This window comes from Gossypium hirsutum, chromosome A06, assembly GCF_007990345.1.
Source record: "Gossypium hirsutum isolate 1008001.06 chromosome A06, Gossypium_hirsutum_v2.1, whole genome shotgun sequence".
Taxonomy (NCBI): domain Eukaryota; kingdom Viridiplantae; phylum Streptophyta; class Magnoliopsida; order Malvales; family Malvaceae; genus Gossypium; species Gossypium hirsutum.
In genome coordinates, this window is record NC_053429.1 from 1,900,131 (window position 1) to 1,923,779 (window position 23,649).

At 31.1% G+C, this 23,649-nt stretch overlaps 2 protein-coding genes and 1 long non-coding RNA gene across 7 annotated transcripts; 2 read left to right on the forward strand and 1 right to left on the reverse strand.

Moving 5' to 3' along the window:
• Window positions 1-1,868: 1,868 nt before the first annotated feature.
• On the forward strand, window positions 1,869-4,924 carry LOC121203083 (protein DCL homolog, chloroplastic). The gene is made up of 3 exons (XM_041114808.1): window positions 1,869-2,406; window positions 2,476-2,590; window positions 4,598-4,924. Exons 1-3 carry the CDS (start codon window positions 2,042-2,044, stop codon window positions 4,769-4,771), a joined length of 654 nt encoding a protein of 217 aa, XP_040970742.1. The 5' UTR covers window positions 1,869-2,041; the 3' UTR covers window positions 4,772-4,924.
• A 2,601-nt stretch (window positions 4,925-7,525) lies between these two features.
• On the forward strand, window positions 7,526-12,997 carry LOC107910222 (trimethylguanosine synthase). 5 transcript variants are annotated; one of them, XR_001687546.2, is made up of 11 exons: window positions 7,526-7,765; window positions 7,884-7,938; window positions 8,025-8,079; window positions 8,233-8,318; window positions 9,159-10,069; window positions 10,331-10,497; window positions 10,579-10,810; window positions 10,897-11,032; window positions 11,753-11,843; window positions 11,986-12,070; window positions 12,563-12,680. XR_001687546.2 is itself a non-coding variant. In XM_016838005.2 (11 exons), exons 1-11 carry the CDS (start codon window positions 7,683-7,685, stop codon window positions 12,638-12,640), a joined length of 2,022 nt encoding a protein of 673 aa, XP_016693494.1. In that variant the 5' UTR covers window positions 7,526-7,682; the 3' UTR covers window positions 12,641-12,997. The 5 variants fall into 5 exon arrangements, 4 of the variants coding, with proteins under 4 accessions (XP_016693494.1, XP_016693495.1, XP_040970743.1 ...); XM_016838005.2 differs by having other exon boundaries at window positions 11,749-11,843; window positions 11,947-12,070; window positions 12,563-12,997; XM_016838006.2 differs by having other exon boundaries at window positions 11,749-11,843; window positions 12,563-12,997.
• A 3,576-nt stretch (window positions 12,998-16,573) lies between these two features.
• On the reverse strand, window positions 16,574-20,918 carry LOC107952827 (uncharacterized). The gene is made up of 3 exons (XR_005928243.1): window positions 20,862-20,918; window positions 18,960-19,051; window positions 16,574-16,894 (listed from the first exon to the last, which is right to left on the reverse strand). It is a non-coding gene; the product is annotated as an uncharacterized lncRNA (long non-coding RNA).
• Window positions 20,919-23,649: the final 2,731 nt, after the last annotated feature.

Here is a 23,649-nt window from a genome sequence, read left to right on the forward strand (position 1 = left end):
TATTATTTTAAGATAACCTAATTAAAATTCTAAATTGACAAATTCAGACAGAAAATATTTATGATTTTAATGACTAAATTGAGATTTTTAAATTAAAAATGTATGAGGACTTAATTTTTAAGTTTTTAAATCTAGTGACTAAATCTTAAATTTTATCAAAGTAGAGGAACTAACATAATTAAACATTTTATTTATTATGTTTTGCAATGACTACCATATAGAGAGACCAGGCTCCACACTCAAACATGTTGTGGGACTCAATATACTAACATCTATCAACCCATCGTATATAGTTATACATACCTCATCAAAGTGGAACCTCGCTTACAAATGGCACCTTGTCGACTTAATCTTCACCGGCACTTACATGATCAACATGTGGAGTGTTTCTAGCCTACCTCGCCAAAGATATGTACTAAACATTCTCCTCACATAAAACACGTATGGAAATTCATCAAGTACACATTAGTTTAATCACAATCGAATCATCAAATCCATCCATCCCATTGTCAACTAGTTAGTAGGGCTAACATGTCCCTTAAGAGCTGACCACAATAAGATCAACAAAAACATCCTCTCTAATCTCTTATCCTTTTGATTTCTCTACTCTCTTTAACCTCTACCTCAAACGGCTCTTAGCACACCTTAAATGCACATATGCTAATAATTTATAATTATAAATAAATTTAAACAATATTTAAAACCCATGCAGATTGAGTTTTAGTTCAATTCACATGTGCATTGTTGTCAATGCAGGAATATGTGGGTTTGAGTGTGTTGAAGTGCATTATCCTCCTATAATGTGACCAAATAATAATAATCTATTATCTATTTATACTTATTTTAAGTCATTTATTGAGTTAATTTTACGGGTCAACTAAGTATAAATTCAATTATAAAATTACAAAAGTACCCTTTCATATACAAATTAAGTCATATTTTACGAGGACATTTTTTTATCTTTTCAACATAATAAATTTGACCATAGTAAAGTTTGAATGCAAAACACTATGCATAATAAACAATTAACTTTACTGTTATAACCAAAACATCAATTTGTTTTTATGTGAATTTTTAATAAATTTATTTGTTACCTGTTTTTTTATCGTCATTGCGAGTCTGACATAATAAATTAATGTCACGAGTCAATTGAACATTAACTTAATTTAAAAATAATTAAAATACTCTAATTATCATAAAGTAATGAATATTATCATAAAAGTATTTTTGTCTTGTAATGTTCTTAGTAAAATAATATTATGATAGGACTTTAACTTGAAGCACATAACTTTTTAATTAATTATTTCAATTAAAATTTTACATTGTTTTAATATAATTTTTTTATAGATATAATTTTTTATCAATTGTGCCATACAACTACTAATAATATGTCAAAGCATTTGGGAGGTCCCTGAATCACATGGATTGGATTAAATTAGTCTTTTTATTATTAAATAGATTAAATTATCCTCTATACTATTGAAAAGATTAAATAAGTCTAAATTATAACAAAATTAATATTTATTGTATAAAAATATCTTGAAAATTATGTTTCTCAATTACAATTTAATTCCAAACAATAAATTTCATTTACAAGACATAAAAAATTAAAACATTAAATTTTTTAGACAATAAATGTAGAATTTTTTCCAATTTGGCATTATTCGATTTTTTTAATAGTACAACAATTAAATTGACCCGTTTAATACTAGAGGGGCTAAATTGATACCATCTTTATAATACAGATATCTCTTAGGAATTTCACCACTAATAATAATACAAGTATCATAAACATGAAAAAGGCCTAACAAGAGATTGGGCCTTAACGGGCCATAACCGGCTCAAATTAAAAAAATAAAACGCGCCTAGCTGGACAAAAGGGCGCTCTCACCTTTGTTATCAGCTAAGATTTTTTTCCCTTCCAATGGCAAAACAATCTTCATATTTTTCCTTCACCTTGATAATGTGACGGTTAAACTCTCCCATTTCTTTCTTCAACAATACTTTCGAAACTCGGTTAACTCACTGAACTCAACTCACCATGGCTTCGATTCTCAACCCCCCGCCGCCGCCTTACTTTCACCTTACCTCTTTGCCTACCTCCGTTTCTTCCTCACCGGTGATCTTATCTTATCCTTTCCTCAAAACGACGTCACTTCAAGTTCGGTTTAAAGCGTTGAGGACCTGGTCCGACGGCGGGAAAATCGGGAGCCAGGAAGCTTACGGCGCCGATTTCTTGAGGAAGCCGAGTACAGTGCCGAAGAAGGACAGTGATGGAATTTTGGAAGAAGAGGAAGGTAGTGAGGGAAAAAGAAACAGAGGTCAATGGACTGATTGGGAAGATAGGATTTTAGAGGACACCGTGCCTCTTGTCGGCTTTGTTAGAATGATTATTCACTCTGGAAAGTAAGTGTTTTAATTTTTATTGGCTTTATTTTAGTTTTATCTAATTCTAAAAGAGAATGATTATTCTAGATATGGAGCTGGAGATAGATTGAGTCCAGAGCATGAAAGGACGATTTTGGAAAGGTTGCTTCCTTACCATCCAGAGTTCGAGAAGAAAATTGGATGTGGAATTGATTACATCACTGTATGTTTATTCTTTATTTTATTTTTTTGAATTTTGATCTCCGGAATTATTATTATTGAAAGCTTGAAGCACTCGAATGAGTGTTGGAAACGTGTGTCTGCCATAGTATACTTTTTTTTCTCCAAGTTTTTCAATATATTTGAAGATCATACATCATTTGAATTACTTGCATATGTACTGCACATAAATACTTTTAGGTTGGAAACTTGGATTTTAGATTTAGAATTTGGATTTAAAAAATAGAGTGAACCGAGTAGTAAACTATTTGGAAATATAACATTCATGATAATTTCTCAACTTCATCTCTGTTAGATGCTTATCTAGTAATGAATTCGAAATTCTTAAAAATATTTTTGGATTTGACAAATCTATACTTTTATACCTTTCAAATATATATTTTATTGAATTCCAACTAATTTGTCCGTAACATATGCATTTCATTCTTACCATTTACATAATAATGAAATCCAACTCCATGTTTTCAAATTCATGTTCCTAAACAAAGCATTTGGAAAATATAGCTAACCAATTTAAGTATGTTATGGAATTTCCTCTTCTTTTGAGGATGCTGAAATTTTGTGTTGTTTTTGTTAACAACTGCATATTCTAGTGTTAGTTAGTTGGATGTGACCTCTTTGCCTTTTTAGCTAGCAGATAAGAAATGGAGGCAAAATAGAGGACAATTGTGCTTGTTCAATAGTAGTTAACTGCTCAATTGATGTACAACATTTTTGTGAATTCAAGCTTTAGTTAGAAACATCAGACGCTAATCTATTGTTAGGAGTTTATACTCTTGAATCTGGAATCCTGGATATTGATATTTTCTACTGATAAGTCGTTCTCCTTTAGTTTTCCCCGTTCTTTTGGTCTCTTTCTTTTGGCTTAATACCTAATTTGGCCTCTGTACTATAGTGAAGTTCTCACTTTGGCTCTTTTACTATTTTTTTTCGGTCACTTTGCCCCTTTACTTTCATTCTGTTCATCATGTTAGCCCCTTGACCATTTCCGTTAAAAAAAATCCCACATTTTCACGTGCTCGCCCCTTGATCTCTCCCTTTGGCCTATGTGGATAGTGAAATTCTGACTTTGGCCCTCCACATGTTCGCATTTGATTGGCTTAAATGGCCACACAGGATTTTTTTTAATGGAAATGGTCAAGGGGCAAAAGTGATGGACGAAATGGAAGTAGAGGGGGAAAGTGACCAAAAAATAGTAAAAGGGCTAAAGTGAGAATTTCACTTTAGTACAGGGGGCAAAACAGGTGCTAAACCTTTCCTTTTCCAGAATCATTTCTGTTAATGGTTCATAACTTCAAAACTGTTTTCTCTAATTGTTTTTCCTCCTTGGCTTTACGCATTTTTTGATGAAACCATGCTAAAACTGTTGTTTTCCATATAACTTTTGATACCTTTGCACTGGAGGTGATCGTGGGCTGTGCTTCATGTAGTGCACCCGACGTGATCAGACATGTTTGGGTCCTTTTTCTGAGTTATTTTCCGGTTGATTTGTTTGCTGGAATATTCATCTGTTTTCTTGTTTTCAGACATGTGAAAATGTGCATTTACAATTGCTTTCATCACATTGATCTGGATTATGCCAAGGGGATTGCACTTGATGTTATCGGTCAACATTCTTTCTTTAGGCTTACTCAGTTACTTTTCCACTCACCACTAACGTGGATAGCGTTGCAACTTGAACAGATCACTGTGGTCCAAAAGCCTTTTTATTTTCACCTTTCAAACATGAATTTCTTCAGCATGTGCATCTTTTTAGAATTTAATGGCTTTTGTTCTTCTGGGTGATTGGAGTGATGGAGGACTTAAACTGCAAGACCAATGAAAGGACATGCAAAAATGGAGGCGAATTAGCTAAAGGAAAAGAAACCTCTTAATTAATTAAAACTTGCTTTTAGGGTTTACACTAGTTAAATTAAGTGGTACCATGGCCAGTTTGACTAACTTGTTTTGATTAAGTAAATGATCTGTGCTTCTCATATTTGAATCACAGGTTGGTTACCATCCCGACTTTGTAGGCTCGAGATGTTTGTTCATAGTTCGAAAAGATGGAGAACTGGTTGACTTTTCTTATTGGAAATGCATCAAGGGCCTAATCAGAAAAAACTATCCTCTATATGCAGACAGCTTCATTCTCAGACATTTTCGACGGCGTAGACGTAGTTGATATGGGTAATACTCTGAACTTGTCAGCAACTTTTATGTCATTATATCCTGAAGATCTTGTGAATTTTGTTCTTATTGTTTGTAATATGTCTTATTTATTAGCTAATAACATTGTAGAAATTAAAGCAATTATTGAAACTTCATGAAAATTCAATGCCGGACATAGTTTTGAGAAAAAGATTATATACACAAGTGCTGCTGAATGAATTTACTGGTAGCTTGTCTAAGGCCAATGTGGGTTTGTCAAGGAATAGAATTTTGCAGTCTTTGTTTGTTGTTTTGCTACTGCTATTTGTCTCGTAGTATAACATAAGCACACACAAATGCACACCCATATACTGCTTTGGCTGCTAAACTTCTGCAGTGCTTATTAGGTTAAAATATGCTCCAAGTCCCTGTATTCTTCATACGTTTGGAATTGAGTCCCTGTACTTCTTTTAGGAATTTAGTCTCACCACTTTCCAAATTTCGAAATTTAGGTCTTATTGTTAACATCATTAAATTTTTTTGTTAAATTCAGGTTCATTACAACATTTTTTTTGGTTGCATGGCTACCAAATGAGTATTTTTTTTTTCAAAATGTCATACTAGCAAATATAACTGAAGATTTTAAATAGTGTTAACAATTGGGCTTGAATTTTAAAATCTGAAAAGTAGAGGGACGAAATTCCTAATAAATGAAGAGCATAAAGACTTGGGGCATATTTTTAACCTGCTTATTATTTAGGTCATTTAAATGAATCTAGATTGTGTATAGCTGATGTCAAGATATCAATCTTTCTGTTATGAGAAAATGTATTTTCTGTTAGAGGACCTTCATTGATGGCAGATTTATGTTGGTATGCACTTGCCTAGATTGAAGGCAAAGGAAGAGGAGAGAAGTAGACTCTCTAACCTCTTATATGGCTGCAGTTTTCGTGGTTTAATAATATGAATGAATTGAACTGAAGCGAATTACCATGGACGATTTGAAAAATTCAAAAAAATGATTGAACTGAACCAAACTTACCCTTAGATGTCGGCAGACTTTGAACCAGCAACCAGTTGCTTGCATAGTTTTTAAAATAGGATTTTGTTCGAAGAACGTGGTTACGGATTCCCAATTGTAATATCTATTTTGGTGGTATCCCTGTTTGTGGAGGATGTCTCATTGGACATAGGTAACCAAGTTCCCTACGAGGATATTATGGGGATTTGATTTATAGTACCATTCAAATTTATCTCTCGATTTTGAATCGGTTGATTTTAAGTTGAGTTGGGTTAATTCGGGTAAATTAATTTGATTTTCAAGATTTTTGGATTAATTTCAAATTTAGATCATTTTATGTTGAGATTATTTTAGATGTAAGATATTTGAGTTTTAAGTTAATGCACTATTTGGGTTTGAACTTGATAAGTGTTTTCATGTTAGGGTTTGAACTATTTTTTATCTTGATTTTTGAATTTGACAAATATTCTTGCATTGGGTCCTAAAATTTTTTTATCCAAGTTAATCCTTACTTGACAATTGTTTTCACATTAGGCTTGACTTTTTCTTTGTTCAAATTAGTCCCCAATATTTCTTTGAAAAAAAATTGGACAAAAAAAGTAATCTCAATGTGGAAGCAATTGTAATTTTAGTGAATAATTTGGACTGAAAAAATTTTAGAATAATTATCAAATGTAAATCTCGATACGAGAATAAATGCTGAACTTAAAGAAATTAATTTAGCTCAACAAAAAGTTCAAATTTGAACGTGCGAATCATTGCCCCAAGTTTATGCTCCAAAAAATAATTAACTCTTGAGTTTGTTTTAGGTTGGATGATCTTGGTTTTTGTCATTTGAGTGCCGGATCGGGTATTTTGAATTCAGTTTATTTTTAATTTTGGTGGGTTTGATTTGTTAATTTTTATGATTAAATTAAATCGGATTTAATTAAAAACTATTCAATTCGAGTTTCACTCTTTTATAATTAATTGATAGATATCCAAAACAGTTCGGTCTCTACTGCTTGCCCTTCAGCTTTTTGCGACCTCGATCGGCTCTCATTGCAGCAGATCATTGCAATGCAAATCACCCTAATAAGCCATTTATATTTTTAAAAATATTTACACTCGTATTAACTTGTGTAGAAATAAATTTTTGACAAATTTAAAAGGTAAATTTCATCAAAATTAATTAACTATTAATAAAATTGACCACTTTTCTGTTTTTAAAGATTCAGTTTCAACAAGACAATAATTTCTTAAATGAAAATGCAAGAACAAATAAGAAAAAAACTATAAATGAAAATAATTAAGAGCTCAAAATAGGCAAGTATAAATCGATGTTGGTTAGTATACTAGTTCATAACAAGGTAAAAGATTGATGATTTATGAAACGGTATAGATTGATTGAATTGGATTTAAATATTGGTTAAACTAAATTTTATATTTATTTTATAATTTTATAAAATTTTTAATAATTTATTTTATAGATCAAAAATGGAGTGAATGTATTTGAGGGTGGGATCTGATCAAACTAGTCTTATTATTATTGAATTAATTAATTTAATTTTTATATTATTAAAAATAATTAAATAAGGTCAAATTAGAATAAAAATAATATTTATTATTTAAAAAAGTTAATATTTTTAATTGTTTATTTTATAGATGAAATATTTTAATTTAAATGAAAAATATTTTTAAGATATTATTCGTACAGGAAATATTATCGCATATTTATTTATTTTTAATCGTATAAAAATTAAATTAATTATTAAATGTAACTGATTTCATCTAGTCGGACTTACGAGGTACTTTACCCTATCAACAAATATAGCGTAGAATCGTTTTAAGATTGTAATTGGAGTAGTTGGCGTGCTATAAAAGTTCAAAGCCAACCGGAGAAGCTGTCATCGTGTAAGAAAAGCCGGAGATTTTGGGCATCGAAATGGACACAATCGAAAACCAAGGCGACGCTCCAGCTATCAAAGCTTTGGGTTCTCTCTTTAAGCTCACTCAAGTTCACTTATGGTTTATTTCTCTCCCTTTCTTACCCATCTTTTTTTTTCAGCTAATAATTAGATCAAATTTATTCTACTTCGGTAGAAAGATTAACAGTTTAGTTAACTTCAACTTGTTCACTAAGCAGGGATTATGGTTCTAAGGAGATTCGGGAATTTTCTTTCTTATTATCCGACACCATTGTAATTTTCTTTTCTCTATTTTTTTTTTCGTTTGAATTTTTTGGGAAGGGTTACCCTTTAATGTGTTTGTTATTGTTTAAATGCAGAAATCATGTACAAAAAATGATAAGAACTGCTCAAGCATTTCTCATGGGAGCTGTGGCAAGTGTTTTGTGATTTTTTTTTGCATTTTATTATCCTTAGCTATATTGGATTTAGTTTTGTTTATTTTAAGTATTGGTAGTGAAAATTGGGATGAGGGCGTGCATATATACAGTAATTTTATTGATCAAATGCCTTCTTATGTTAGTTCAGATTTCAGTAGTTCAGTAGAGGATATTGAATTGGCTAAAGAAATGGATGCTTTGGGACTTCCGCTTTCCTTCCACACCAACAAGCAGGTAAATTCAAAGTCCCCCTAGTACTTCCTTTTTTGATGATTTTCTAAATTACCTGTAAACCTGAACTAATTAAATTTGATGATATTATGTACTTAATTGTGCTAGAATCCACAATCTCCGAGTTGCTGCAATAGCAATGCTTGAATAATTTGAAATTTGGGTTATTGGTTTCCTGTGTAAACATTAGAGGAACCTTTTTTTGAAGTAGAACGATGGTCGGTACTTCTTTTTTGACAATTTTCTAAACTACCGTAAACCCAAAAGATACTACACACTTAAGTGTGCTCAAATCCACAAGCTCCAAGTTGCTGCAATAGCTATGCTTGAATAATTTGAAATTGGGTTTTTGGTTTTGCTGTGTAACATTAGAGGAACCTCATTTTGAAGTAGAACGATGGTCGGAACTTCTTTTTTGGCAAATTTCTAAACTACTCGTAGACCCCGACTAATTAAATTTGATGATATTACGCACTTAAGTGTGTTCGAATCCATAACCTCCAAGTTGTTGCAATAGCAATACTTGAATAAATTTAAAATTGGGTTATTGGTTTTGCCGTGTGACATTAGAGGAACCTTATTTTGAAGTAGAACGATGGTCGGTACTTCTTTTTTTGACAATTCTAAACTACCTGTAAACCGAAGCTAATTAAATTTGATGATATTACGCAGTTAAGCGTGCTCGAATCCACAATCTCTGAGTTGCTGCAATAGCAATGCTTAAATAATTTGAAATTGGGTTATTGGTTTTGCTGTGTAACATTAGAGGAACCTTATTTTGAAGTAGAACGTCGGTCGGTACTTCTTTATAGAGGCTTATTGATGATTTTAATATTGTGGCAGACAAGTAGTAAAATGACTGTTAGCAGAAAGAAGGGTACACGTCCAAAGCATTCTAATCGTCATAAAGATATTGAAGAAGTGATGGAATTTTCCAAAGTGAGTGAGATGGAGATTGAATCTCCTATTTTTCATGATAACTCGAGCAGTTCTTTTTGTGAATCATCTTATCATGATGTTGCAGTGGGTGTTGATGGATCCCTATGCCTTGATCATAAGCAAGAAGATTCAACAAGCTTGGTTGGGATGGAACAAAACAACGATGGGATTTCTGACCTTGTGACTAATGATGCTCGGGAATGTAACTTGGCATGGCAGAGTGATGTTGTGTCTAAGGATGATGATATAAATATGGTGAGCTCAACTAGTTTAGGTGCTGAACTTTTACAAGAATATTGCTTAATGGAACCAGGTATCGATCATTGTAATAACGAAGAAGATGGAAGCTTGATGGAGAACGAAAAGGTTGAGAAGGTTTGTACTTGTAATGGCACTCAGCAGCTACTTGTTCCCAAGTCATTTTCTACAAATTCAGAAGGGCTTGATTCTGATTGTAATGACCATACGTATGGTGGTGATTTTGGTGATTGGAGGGTGTATTGGGACTCTTTCTACTCAAGGAACTACTTTTATAATATCAAAACTCAAGCTTCTACGTGGGATCCACCCCCGGGAATGGAAAATCTAGATGAAGTGGCTATTGACTCCATTGAGAAATCCATAGATGGTGGATTAGAGAAGCTGGTATCTGATGAGCTTTCAAACGTGACTGAACTTGCTGCTGCTTCTAATTTGACAATACCTTCTGTAAGCAAGAGTTTTGAGCTTGCTGGTGAACATTGTGAGACTAGTGACTTTTGTGATGGTGAACTTACATCAGAATTAATATCAGATGTCCAGGACAATCTTGACAGGTTATTACCTTCTTTTATCGCACATAAGTTTCAGGTTTAATGTAGGTCTGCAGTTGTTTTTCTGAAACTGTGATTTCACTGCTTCTTTTGCATGATAATGGCCGAGGAAACATGCTTTAAACAGTTTGGTTCTCATAGCAGATATGAAGCATCTAATTTGTTTTATGTGCATATGTAAACTAACCATATAAATACAAAATCAGTAGTTCCTAGCTTTAATTGTTTCCATTCTGGGTCGCTGAGGTCTTAGTTTTCTTGCAGTGTGACCAAGACACCCACTGAAACAATATCTGATGCTGACGAAATTGTTCTAGAGACTGTTGCTTTAGCAAAAGATCAGGTGGATACTGAGCTTGTGGCTGTGACTAGGAAAGGGAAAAAGAAAACAAGAAAACGATCTCAGAGGAAGTTATCTCGGGATGATGAAGGTTTATACAGCAATTTTTGTTCTCCTTCCTTTTTATCTATGAACTCGTTTTAACTCACTGTGTTTTTGTTCCTTTTTACAGAACTTCAATTTCAAGGAATGTCCGAGGAGCATTCCGCCATTATTGGTAAATATTGGTGTCAGAGATACCTACTATTCTCCAGATTTGATGATGGTATTAAAATGGACGAGGAAGGGTGGTTTTCTGTAACTCCAGAGTCTATAGCTAGGCATCATGCATCCCGTTGCGGGAGTGGCATTGTAGTCGACTCTTTTACTGGAGTTGGTGGGAACGCCATTCAATTGGCCCAGAGGTGAATACTATCGAAACTCTATTTCCCCTTTGCTCGGTTTGGTGATATTAATTTCCATTATTTTCTTGTAACACGTGATTCTTCAGGAGTGCACATGTTATTGCTATCGACATTGATCCAAAGAAGATAGATTTTGCATACCAGAATGCAACTGTCTATGGCGTCAATGACCAAATAGACTTTGTAACCGGAGATTTTTTCACTCTAGCACCTAAATTGAAGGTACCGATTTTAGCTTATTGCATATTATAGTTTTGGTTCTTACTTTATATGGCAAGTAATTCTATTCCGTAAACCAACCATGCTTTCCCAAGGTTTGAACTCGACACTTTTATGTCAATAGGTATCCTTTGCAACTTTTTAGTTTTTGATACATTAGAGATAATTAGACTTTGAATAAGATGCTGACTAGTAATTTCTTGGGTTAAAACACCTGGTAGGTCCCTGTATTATAGGGACTAGATCTAATTAGTCTTATTATTAAATGGATCAATTTAATTCCTATACTATTAAAAAGCATCAAATAAGTCCAAATTGTAATAGAGTTAACATTTACCGTGTGAAAAATGTCTTGAAAATTATTCTTTTCATTTGCAGTTCAATTCTGACCAAAAGATTTCATTTACAGAATGATAAAAACTTTAAAAATATTATTTCTGTTAAACAGTAAATGATGTTTTCTAAACGGTAAATGTTCTCTATTCCAATTTGGCCTCATTGGGTTCTTTATAATAGTACAGGGACTAAATTGATCCATTTAATAATAAAAGGGCAAATTTGATCTGATCCCTATAATAGAGGAACCTCTTGGGTACATTCACCAAACTTGTTGACATCCATGTATTTGTTTCGTGTTGATAGGTGTCTTTTTCGATGTATTTGTCTTGGTTTTTTATTTGATTCTATAACTTTTATCAACCACGTATCTGGTGCCGTAGGCAGACACTGTCTTCTTATCTCCTCCTTGGGGAGGTCCTGATTACGCTAAAGTAGAGATATATGACCTGAAGACAATGCTGAGGCCACATAACGGGTACTTGTATTTTCCGATACTAAAATGTTTCCCATTTATTTAAATTTTGTTTTTGGCGTCTCTTAATAGTTGTCTTAATTCCATTTTGATTACTCTTCCGCAGATATTTCCTGTTTAACGTTGCGAAGAAAATTTCCTGCAGAATTGTCATGTTTCTCCCTAGAAATGTAGATCTTAACCAATTGGCTGAATTGTCCCTGTCTGCACAGCCTCCTTGGTCATTAGAGGTAACTGTAAATTTTATTCATTAGTGCTCTTCATCGATATATATACTCTTAGTAGGTTACCACGGGATGTAAGATAGGAGATTCTTGATGTGTTCATTAGATATGTTGACTAGAGCTATGATGTTCGGTTTACAGTTGTTTCTTAGGGTCGAACTTTCTCAATAATCTCTAGCAAGAATAAATCAGGCCCATAAATTTTAGGTGATTAGTTGACGTAATCAAAATTGAGGTCTTTGTTCTAGCGAGCAAGTTCAATCCTTGACAGCCTCGGTTGTCTACTTACTAATTTTCCGGTTTGTGCTTTATACACAAATCCGTTTTTAATTAGGATTTGTACATATTATTCCCAGTTTCCTTTTCCAATTCTAGTTTTGCAAAGCTATATATATAATCATATTTAATAGTTTAGACGGGTAATCGTTCACTAGCTTTATTTTCGGCTGTTCAATCTTTTAGTTTCTTGTTGCTCAAGGTGAATATCTTTGATCTTAGGTCGAGAAAAACTTTTTGAATGGCAAGTTGAAGGGGATAACTGCTTACTTCACAGATACGGCATTTGAAGGACAATAAAATCAGCAGTTATCGATTTAAGTGACGAAGGAGAATGAGGTCAGTCTTTTATATATCATAAGCTTGTTGATTCCCTTCACCTCGACCCCAATTTTGATTATGTCGATGTCGGAAGTAATGCTAGTGCTTTGATGTTCTCTCTACAAAAACGAAAAACGTAACTCACCGACAACGTAGCCACCAAGTTAGTCACCTTATGACTTACGCAGCTGTATATTTATGTCAACCGTGGAATAGATATAGGGTGATGTATAGAGACTATATGCCTTGGACAACATCGGAAAGCTGACAATCTTGTGTCGACCATTCTGTCTTAGTTATCTGATTTATGATTAGGCGAGGATATTTTCATCTCTTTATGCCGGTTTTAACAACCGGCCATCCTCATCCTTCATGTCTTCAGCCACTCAGAAGTAGTTTTGATGCAAACTCAGAAGTGGTTTCATTTGCATTATTGTTTTAAAATGGTTAAAGTACTTGGGAGATCCCTGTATTATAGAGATTGTATCAAATTAGTCCCTATATTATTACAAAGAATCAAATAAGTCTAAATTGAATCATATTTAACATTTGCTGTAAAAAAAAAATCTTGAATTTTTTTTCCAATTGCAATTTAATTTCAAATAAAAAGAGTTCATTAAATGATATAGAGGTTAAATTGATTCATTTAATAATAGAGGGGTTAATTCGATACGGTCCTTATAATACAGTGATCTCCTAGGTAATTTCACCTCTACTATAAAATGTGAGCAGTTTAGTTTTAATTTTCAAGCAAATAGTTAATATTATAATTAGCAGTAAAGTTGAATATTAAAAAAATGTTTTATCGTGTTTTAACGTAATTTAAAAAAAAACAATAAGTAATTTATTAACTATCGTGTTTTAAAAATGTTGAATTTTACTTTTATTGCTTCCAAAACCCGAGATTAAAGATCATGTTATTTTCGAAAGTAGGGGTGTTTAATCAGTTGATTCGATTAATTGTACTTTTATTAATTTGGTCGGTTTTCGCTTTAATTTAACAAAATTAACATGTTGAAGTAATTCTTTAATAAATAATTCTATATATGTAGTTAAAATGATCAAATTTTGATTAATTTCGTTAAACGAATTAAATTAATCTAGTCGTGAAATATTGTAAAAATTCTTTTGTTAATCAAATTGGACTATTTAATGATTAACCAAGTCGAATTAAATTTGATCGGTTAATTCAGTTAAATTAAAATAATAAATAAATGCCTCTAATTAATAGCATAAAGACTTGCAAATTAGTTTAACTTTTTTTAAAAAAATATATCTCTAATTGAATAATATTATAAATTAACTTAAGATCTATTAAAATAATTTAAACTTAAAATAAATCTAAATCAAAATTTTCAAAACCTCATTCCAACTATAATTTTGTTTAGTTTTTAAATATTTTTTTATAAATATATTTTTACAAATTTTTTTCATTCATATCCCTCGGAATGTTGCATAATTTAGTACATGTGAAAGTGCGTGTGTAACAGATGGATGCATTAATTATTGACTCAAAATGTGGGGTATTATTGTGCAATTGTTCTTAGAAACTCTCCTTTGTGTTATAAAATCGCCATTCGCCCAAAAAGAGGAGTTGGGTACATTACTGGTTTTAAAGTGTAATCATATTAGCGGGTTGAGATTCTACTATTCATCACTCGAAGGATTTAAAAAGATTTAAAAGATTTTTTATTGAATAAATTATATCTAGGGTTGCTAAACAATTAATAAATTTTACGTTTTAATCACTTAATGTTAAAAATGTTATAAATTGATCATTGGATTATTTTGAAATTTTTCATTTAAATTACTAAACTGTTAAAATCCCTGCTGTATGACTTTCTCTCTTTGTACAACTTGCACTAATTGGAAGCTCTCTTTCTCTTTTACAATTAAGTTCTTTTCATGAAACAACTTTAAATGTCTCGAATATGCTAACCAAAATTCAAATAACTTTCTTCTTCGATTTTTGACACTGTTTGTCAAATTGATTTGGATCTAAAGTATATTCTTCTACTTATTGATGGGTATAGATTTAATGTACTAATCATCGAATCGTTGCTTGGAGCTTACTAACCAAATTTTCAAGAAAAATAAACTTAACATCGTATTGACTTATATAAAAACTTTCAGATAGTTCAATAACTTAAATGAAAATTTTTGAATAATTCAGTGATTAATTTGTAATTTTTTAAAGCTGAATGATCAAAATGTGAACTTATCAATAGTTTAATGACCTTGAGTGTAATTTACTCTTATAATTTTTTTAAAAAATAAAATAAAAGGAACTCATGAGTTTGAGAATCAATTATGAAGTGCTTGACGTGCAAATTGTATGAAGTGCTTGAGCAAGAGATGCATGCATTAATTGTTGAGTCAAAATGTGGGGTACTATTATGCAATTTATTGTTATGTTATAAAGAGGCATTTATGTTATAAAATGGGCATTTTGCTAAAAAGGGTTTTGGGGGGGGGTCCATTATTGGTTTTTAATGAAACAAAACCTAACCTCACTGACCAATAATAATAGCATGCATTCTGAAATTGGTGAAGCCTCACGTGGGTTACTGCAAAAACAGGACCAAACTGACTAAAAACAAATAGTTTAAAAGCCTTGCCTTTCAACTTTCCCCACAGAGCCCAACCCTCACAAACATGGCTACTTTCTCACCACTTACCAATGCATTCATTTTATTCAATTTTGGTAATCTGACTTGTCCATTTTCATTCCATTTATCACTTATACATATGTCAGTTATATAATACATATAATTGTCTGACCGATTGAGTTTTAATTTTATTAGTATTGATATTGTTGTTAGTGTAAGAGGACGTAGATTTGAGTATACTGAAACACGTTTCTTCTCCTATTATATCAACTTAAAAACTTTCAAATACTTTCATAATTGAATTAGATTTTCAATATATACATATGGTTGTTCAGGTGCTTGATCCATCAGCAAAAATCATTGCACATATGCTTCAAGAGGCTTGGAAATTACCATCTTAGATAATTTCACTATAAATGGAACATTGAGCTAGTTGGTCTCACAACAAAACCCATTGTCTATGCTCGTTCGAATAATGCTTATCTTGCTCCCTTAAATATATCATATGAAGTCGATTGAGATTTTGTGGGTCACTCGATATATCTTACATTAACTTAAATCTTTTACCTAATAAGAATGTTGCCACTCCTCAATATGGAAACAAATAATTGACATTTGCGTCTTAAATAACAAATAGTGCTCAAATACCACGAATATATGCAATAAATACAATTATATTCGTTACAAAAATAATCACTTACATTGAATAAGAATATAATATCAACATATCTCTTCACCAGCTCGCTGATTGAATTTTCATCTCATCTAAATAAAGTCCTTTATGTAACAAGTATGATAAATGGGAAATGTTCTTTTTGCAAACATGTGAGACTTTGTTTTCGATGGGATGAGATAAGAACTCGATATTCAATGTGCAAATTAATACCCTTGTCAACATACCATAAACTCAACACCAATGAGTATCAAGGTTCAGCACATTGTAATTTGCAATACTTTTCTTGACATACAAAACATGAATTATACAGTGATCCAACCATACTTTAAACTAGACACCCATGTATGTTGAAGTGGCCCTAAAAAACCTATTCCTTGTATTACATGAGTCGGTTAATCCAACAAACAAACTCAATCAAAAGGCATTACCTTAAACTCGACACTCATGAGGGTTAAGATCTTACACATTATACATAGTAATACTTTTCTCTTAATGTATAAGATATAGATTTTATGATGATTTGACTATACTTTTAACTCGACACCTATAAATATTGAGACTTACCTTTTATTTTTACATATTCAAGTAAAGGAAGGTGTAACACCCCTATCCCGTAACCGTCGCCGGAATAGGACGAGGCGTTACCAGAAAATTTGGAAGCAGATCAAAACAGTAAAATTTTGAACATTTTTTTTTCTTTTTCGTGAATAAAGATTGTTCATTTAATTAAATTTCTAAACACAAACAAAGATCAAACTTATAACTTATAAAAGTAGACTTCCAAAGGATGCCATATTCGCATGGCTTATAAACAATAGTTATGATATCATTCTAATATAATATATCCTATACATGCCATAAGCTAAATCCAAATCACAAGGTTTTCATAATAGTAGATAGTGTGATGAAGTGCTGACGATCCCCGAGCTGGTAATCAGAGTCCACAATCTATAAAACAAAGACAAAAGACAAGCGGAGTAAGCTTACATAAGCTTAGTAAGTCTTAAGTAAAACGATAATTTTGCAGAATCAAATTCAATTATCATTTATCACTCGATTTTTCTAATCAATGAAGTCAATCTAGAGCTCCATAACGAACTATAATTTCAATAACCACATCATTTAGTTACCACAAATTATTTCATGATAATGACCAAAATGGTCAAATATTCGTATGCTCACAAGGCACACTTAGCTCATAATTACACTCCAATCTAAATGCCTCTATTATAGTTTAATCGAATACATTCTTATGGCATAACACATTGGCCAAATGTATCATAGTCAAATGGACTGTGGTCACATTTGCATTCATACACTTATTCACATATGCATCGCTTTGTATACTTTTGATCTAATCCGAATTGAAAATCACATACGAGTACCTGATACATACCTGGCCAACTTAATGTACTGAACATCTTTAACTGTCGTTTCATTACTAAGCCTCATCGTCTTAGACCTTGCAGAAACCCCGTTTAACAATATCAAGAGATCTCACCATTCCGTCAAATAGTTCAAACCTCATGCACGCATATATAGTTTATCTATTTCTTCCAAATTTGATTCACATAGTCTTTCGCATCTAGAAACCTCATATCTACTTCTAATTCAATCAATCAAACTAAAACATAATACTTTTACCACGTTTAGTTTCCATATTTAGAAGCACATAGTAATATCATAATCTATCATGAATAGATTCATAGAGTCACTACTCATTTAGCATAACATATACTCTTTCAATAATCATAATCACTTGCTCAAACGTACTCGTTTCATGCACATACATGAATATATATATATAAAACTTAATTCCTTATTTCATAATCGCATCAAAACTTTCGAGTATTTCAACGTGGCATGTATTGAATTACAGTATGGGTACGCAAAGAACCAAACATAAACCTTATCACACATACGTAGGTTGACAAAATACAATCCTTCCCTTGCATTTGTACATCTAGCCGAATATAATTTATTCTCAATTTATAAGGCCTTTTTGGCCGAATATGCACAATTACATATATAAATCTTAGCACATACTTTTCTTTACTTAAAGCTCATACGATAAATTTAAATCAAATACTTTGTCATACTAACAACCATTGACCGAATAGATTATTCCCTTATTCAAAGATATAATAATCATTCCCACATATGTATCGTTCTTTAATACTAATAATTCATCGAATCGTTGGCCGAATGTACACGAGTACATACATGAAAGCTTAGTATATACTACATTATACAAGCATACCAAGACTGATTAGGTCATCCTCATTTTCGCAATAAAATAATCAATCACATATACATTTTTCTTGAATGCTAGTGATTCACTTTGAGGTAAACTTACAAATGAGGAGGTAATATGTATCTGAACATCTTAAATGTATAGTACTTACTTGATGGTAGCTCACTACGAACATTCAAGATCATAATCTTACTTAATTCACCAGCATTAAGCCTGCGGGACTTTAAACCCGGATACAATCCTAGCATGAAGCCAGCGGGTCTCTAACCCGGATACAATCTCAGCACAATTCATTTAATAAATATTTATATTTTTACTAACTTTGGCCTCATTAAATATTTAATATTGCACACTTTTCACAATTGGTCATTCGGCCTTATCACATATTCACTTACACATATATCACATTTCACATTCGGCCTTATCACATGTATGCACTATCACATTCATCACATTGGCCATTCAGCCTTATCACATATACACACTTTCACATTCATCACATTGGCCATTCGGCCTTATCACAAATACACACTTTCACATTCATCACATTGGCCATTCGATCTTAAGCTAGATATTACACCTTGTCATTTTATTTCGTCTTAGGTACAAAATCACATTAGTAAATTGATTCAAATACATAAAATTTTCCATTCGGCCTTAGAACATATCATGGCCACATCATATTTTTCAATTTAGCCATTTCTATAATAGTATCCATTAATCAAAACTCAAAATAGGTTTAATTACTTAGAGACTTACCTCGAATGTCGTCGAACGACTACGGATCAGCTATTTGGTTAGTTTAGCTTTTCCCCTATCCGAATTAGGCTCCTTAAGCTCTTGAGCTTAATCTAAAACAAATTTAACTTATTAAAATCCCATTGTGCTTGTTATGGCCGAATACCACAAGAAATTTAATAGGCCATATAACTACTTTTAGCTCAATATAAAATAATCGTACACATATCTAATCACCTTAAACAAATTACTAAGTATTATAGAAAATCAAAGCATACTCATCATTAGCCTTATTCGGCCATCTCAATACGTTCTAAGTGACCATATGTATATACGTCTATACTAAAGTGCTTTACATTAATAACACCATATCAACAATGTATAATGCCGACCCCTTTAAACCAATTATCCATACAAATATTATTTGTACACAATTCCTTACCTAAATTTCACATTCGGCAACCACTTAATCAACTTAACAAATTTTTTATACTTCAAAACCACAAGTAAATATCATAATTTGTATCATTACATCGATTAAACTAAATCATGCATTAGCTTTTAGCACATTCGGCCATTAAAGAGACAACCCAATTAACATTCAAACCTTTTTAAGCTTAGATTTCCCAAGGCCGAATATCACATAAAAACCTTTAATACACATGCAAAGTTTACACTTTAACTAATTATACATATACTAATAAACCGAATATTATTTAAACAACCATTTGAATAATTCTTTATCACATGTTCACAATCGGCATAACCATGTTACAAATTCAATACATAAAAATCTTCTTATCCAAGGCTATATTTGACCTATATGTATTTTCTTTACAACCATTCATCAACAATTAAGCACATGTTTAATGGCCGAATGCACATACCTCTTACTCATTCTTAACAGAATTTTTTTTTATCAAGCTTCCATTTCCACTTAACTACGAACCATTTAAAACAATCAATATTTTACACATTGTCGAATGCATATATATATATTCATCCAAACTCATAATTTCACAAGCTTAGTCTCATTTAATGACTACTTGTTCATCAAGACATTAAACACATCATGCATAACATACAAAGCATCCTTAGCCAAAAAAATACTATCACAAAACTTCCTTGGCCGAATGTCATCTTTTTCCATTAACTAGATTTTGCCATTGGCTTGCTTCAATACTTGAGACCACTCAAATAAATATTCAAACTTAATCCTTCATTTCATTTCTCATTTTAGCACATATTCGGCTAATATATAAATATATGCTATCAATTTAATTACAATTATAAATTTTCAACTCAAACTCATTCTTTACCTCGTCTTTCACCTTAATTCAAATTCGGCAAATATATAAACATATATTAGCAATTTAATTATAGCATTCCACAATTAAGCACAAGTTTCATACTTCACTTTAATTGCCGCATACAATTTGCTCATTTTAATCACCTATAACCTCACTTAACAAAATTCCAAAAACCACATGCACTCATTTAACCACCTTTTTATTCATCAAGGCAATTAACACTCAATTTATAACATATTGTAAATTCACGGCCGAATGCATCAATATTTTAATAAACAATAATTTAGTTCAACTCCCCATTCAATTCCTCATTCGGCATCCGTATAATTACAATCTAACATTTAAAATATAATTTCCAAGAACTTGGCACAACCTTACTTTACACTTTAATAACCGAATGAAATTTTACTCAAACTTGCCCCTCATAGCAAATTTAATTAGTCTATCCTCATCCATAAACACTTATCATCAAAACATTCACAATCTAATCCTTGAAGCCATGACCGAATGCTTTATGAAATAAATTCACAAAAATTAACATATGGGTCATATTGTGAGCTTCAAAATTAACAACATTTTGCAAAAATTAAAAATAAAATACATGAAATCTCACCTTAATTCCCAACACCAAGTAACCGAGTGCCTTTGGTGTTCTTTCCTTTCTTTCTTGCTTAGTTACGGCAATAAGAGAAAACAAAGAGAAAAGTTTCTTTGTTTTTATCACCATTCTTTTTTATTTAATTCATGTTTTCAAATTATAAACTATTAAATATTATTTACTAAATATGATATACACATAATGCCAAAATCATAACATCATTACCATCCACTAATGTTAAAAGTGGGCCATTTGACATGCAAGTCCACAATTTTAGTAATTTAACATTTTAATCACTTGGACATTTGCCTATCATATTTTTAAAATTTCTCAAATATGTCCTTTTTAGCTAATTTCACATCCAAATGACAAAATTAAAATATGAAATTTTTACACATACTTATTCAAAAATAATAAGCATAGAATATAACAATTAATTATTTTTTTGACTCGATTTTTGTGATCCTGAAACCACTTGTCAAATTAGGGGTGTCAGAGAAGGTGGAATGATTTGCAATAAAGTTTTCAGTTGACAATTTGGGTATAATAAAATTTAAAGGGTGGAGTAGAAATTTTGGTGTGGGAATGGATAGAGAAAGGAGAATTTTCATTTGTTTGTGCTATGATACGTCCTTTTTATGTAATAAATAGCTCTGAGTATTGCTTTTCCTACACAAAATATCTTTGTTAGATTAGAAAGAGAATCTAAGAAGAAAAATAAAATAAATGGTTGGCATGTGTTTGCTTTCTTAAGTTAGATTGATTAGATTGAAAATAAATTAATAAAAAATAATTAATTGAATTGAGATAAAAATTTATTAATGTAGTGGTTGAACAGATTAAATCGGGTTTTATATATATTTTTTAAAATTTTATGAACCTTTTAATAGTTCATTTAATTGGAAATGAACTGATGATTGGATCAATCAGACTGAAAATTAGTAGCTTGATCGATTCAACTATCGGTCCGAATCTAAAAACATTGGTTTAAATTGGTATTAAAGTCACATTCTGTTAATCAGCATAGTCTAATGGTGTTAAAAAACCTGACTGGTATTGGCCTAATTAGAACACACTACGGGGCATTTTTAAGTAATAAGAATTCGACACATGGCACTTTTAAGCAATTATAATTGGACATGCTGTGTTTGTATGTATTAAAATTAAATATATATAAATTCTCAAAAAAAAAATCTAAAAATATATAAATTTAAAAATAAATTGTAAAATAAAAATAATTAAACATTTTTTTAAAATTATTGTTGACTTTGACCACTGTTGCTTGGTGTTGATTTATCGTTGATCACTGTTAATCGGCATCGACTATTCAAATTTTTTGTTGGGGTTTTTCACAATTTTAAAAAAAATTGGTACTACAATATTTTAGGGTTTATATATATATATTTTTAATTCTTCACATTTTATTGTAATTTTTTATAATTTAACTAAAACTCTTAAAATTTTTATTTTTTTATTTTTTTTAAAAAATAAAATTTATATATATTAAAAAATAGTTCTAATTGGTTGAATGTAGGGGTGAGTATTCTATTGAGTTGAGTAAAAAAAATTTCGAGTTAGTCGAGTTGACGAATCCTATTTTAGCAATCGAGCTCATTGTGAATTTTTTTCGAATCGAATAAAAAAATTTTGAGTCAAGTTGAGTCGAGCTAACAAATCTTACTATTTATACTTAATGTTGCGTTTACATGGATCGATTATTTAACTAGTAGAAGAGGTATAAGATTATTTAACTATATAAACAATATAATGGGTTTGCCTTTTAACTTAATAAGTAAACATTTACCAAAACAACGTAGTTTTGCCTTTTTTTATTCAGATTTTTAGATAACTCGAATTGTGTAATTCATATTCGATATAAACCGAAAAACTTAATTTTTTAATCGAGATGATCCGAATAACTTGATTAACTTAAATAACTCGAATTATTTAATTTAAAATTTAAATTTTTTATCAAAATTTTCAAACTGAATCGAATTTTGATTACCCCTTATTGAATATACCAAAATATTTTAGTCAGGTCAGTATATTTATAGTGGCTTCACGATCTTTCCACTAATGATTTTATAAGTTTAACATTAAAAATATTTATATTTTAATAATCACACATCTTAGGTTTTTTATCATTACAATAATTGTTCCACTCCATTAAGATATTCATCATCTTAGGTTGTATATCGGATTAGCTGAACAGATTAATTAAATTGGAAATCAGTTGGATGAAGTAATTGGATCAAAAATCGATTAGGGTATCGATTTGGAAAGGAATTTTGAATTGATTGACTTGAAAATTGGTACAATTTTTTTAAATTTTTACTATTTTTTAAATTTTTAGTAATTTGTAATTAAATCAATTGAATCTACGGAATTAATTAAATCTATGAATCAATAATTTAATCGATTTGACTATGGATTTAAAAATATTATTTTTTAACTGTTGAAATGCCCCTTTATGTCAACCGAGAAATTGAGAAGATGATAGCTCCATGTAATACGCCACATTTTATGGGTGGGACCAAATTGTCAAAAAAGGAAAAATTAAAAGTGATTTGATTTGATCACCACCACCCCATAATTCCTTCAATTTTATTTTATGTCCAACTAAAAAACATTATATTCTTTTCATAATAGCTGTCCTTAAATACTAGGATGACTCAGTTTTTTATGGTTAAAATCTGCCAAATGTACTTATATTCTTAAAAAAATTAAAATTTAGTCCTTGCACTTTTTATATATTTTTTAAAAAAAGTAATAGTGTTAATAATTGGACTTAAATTCTAAAATT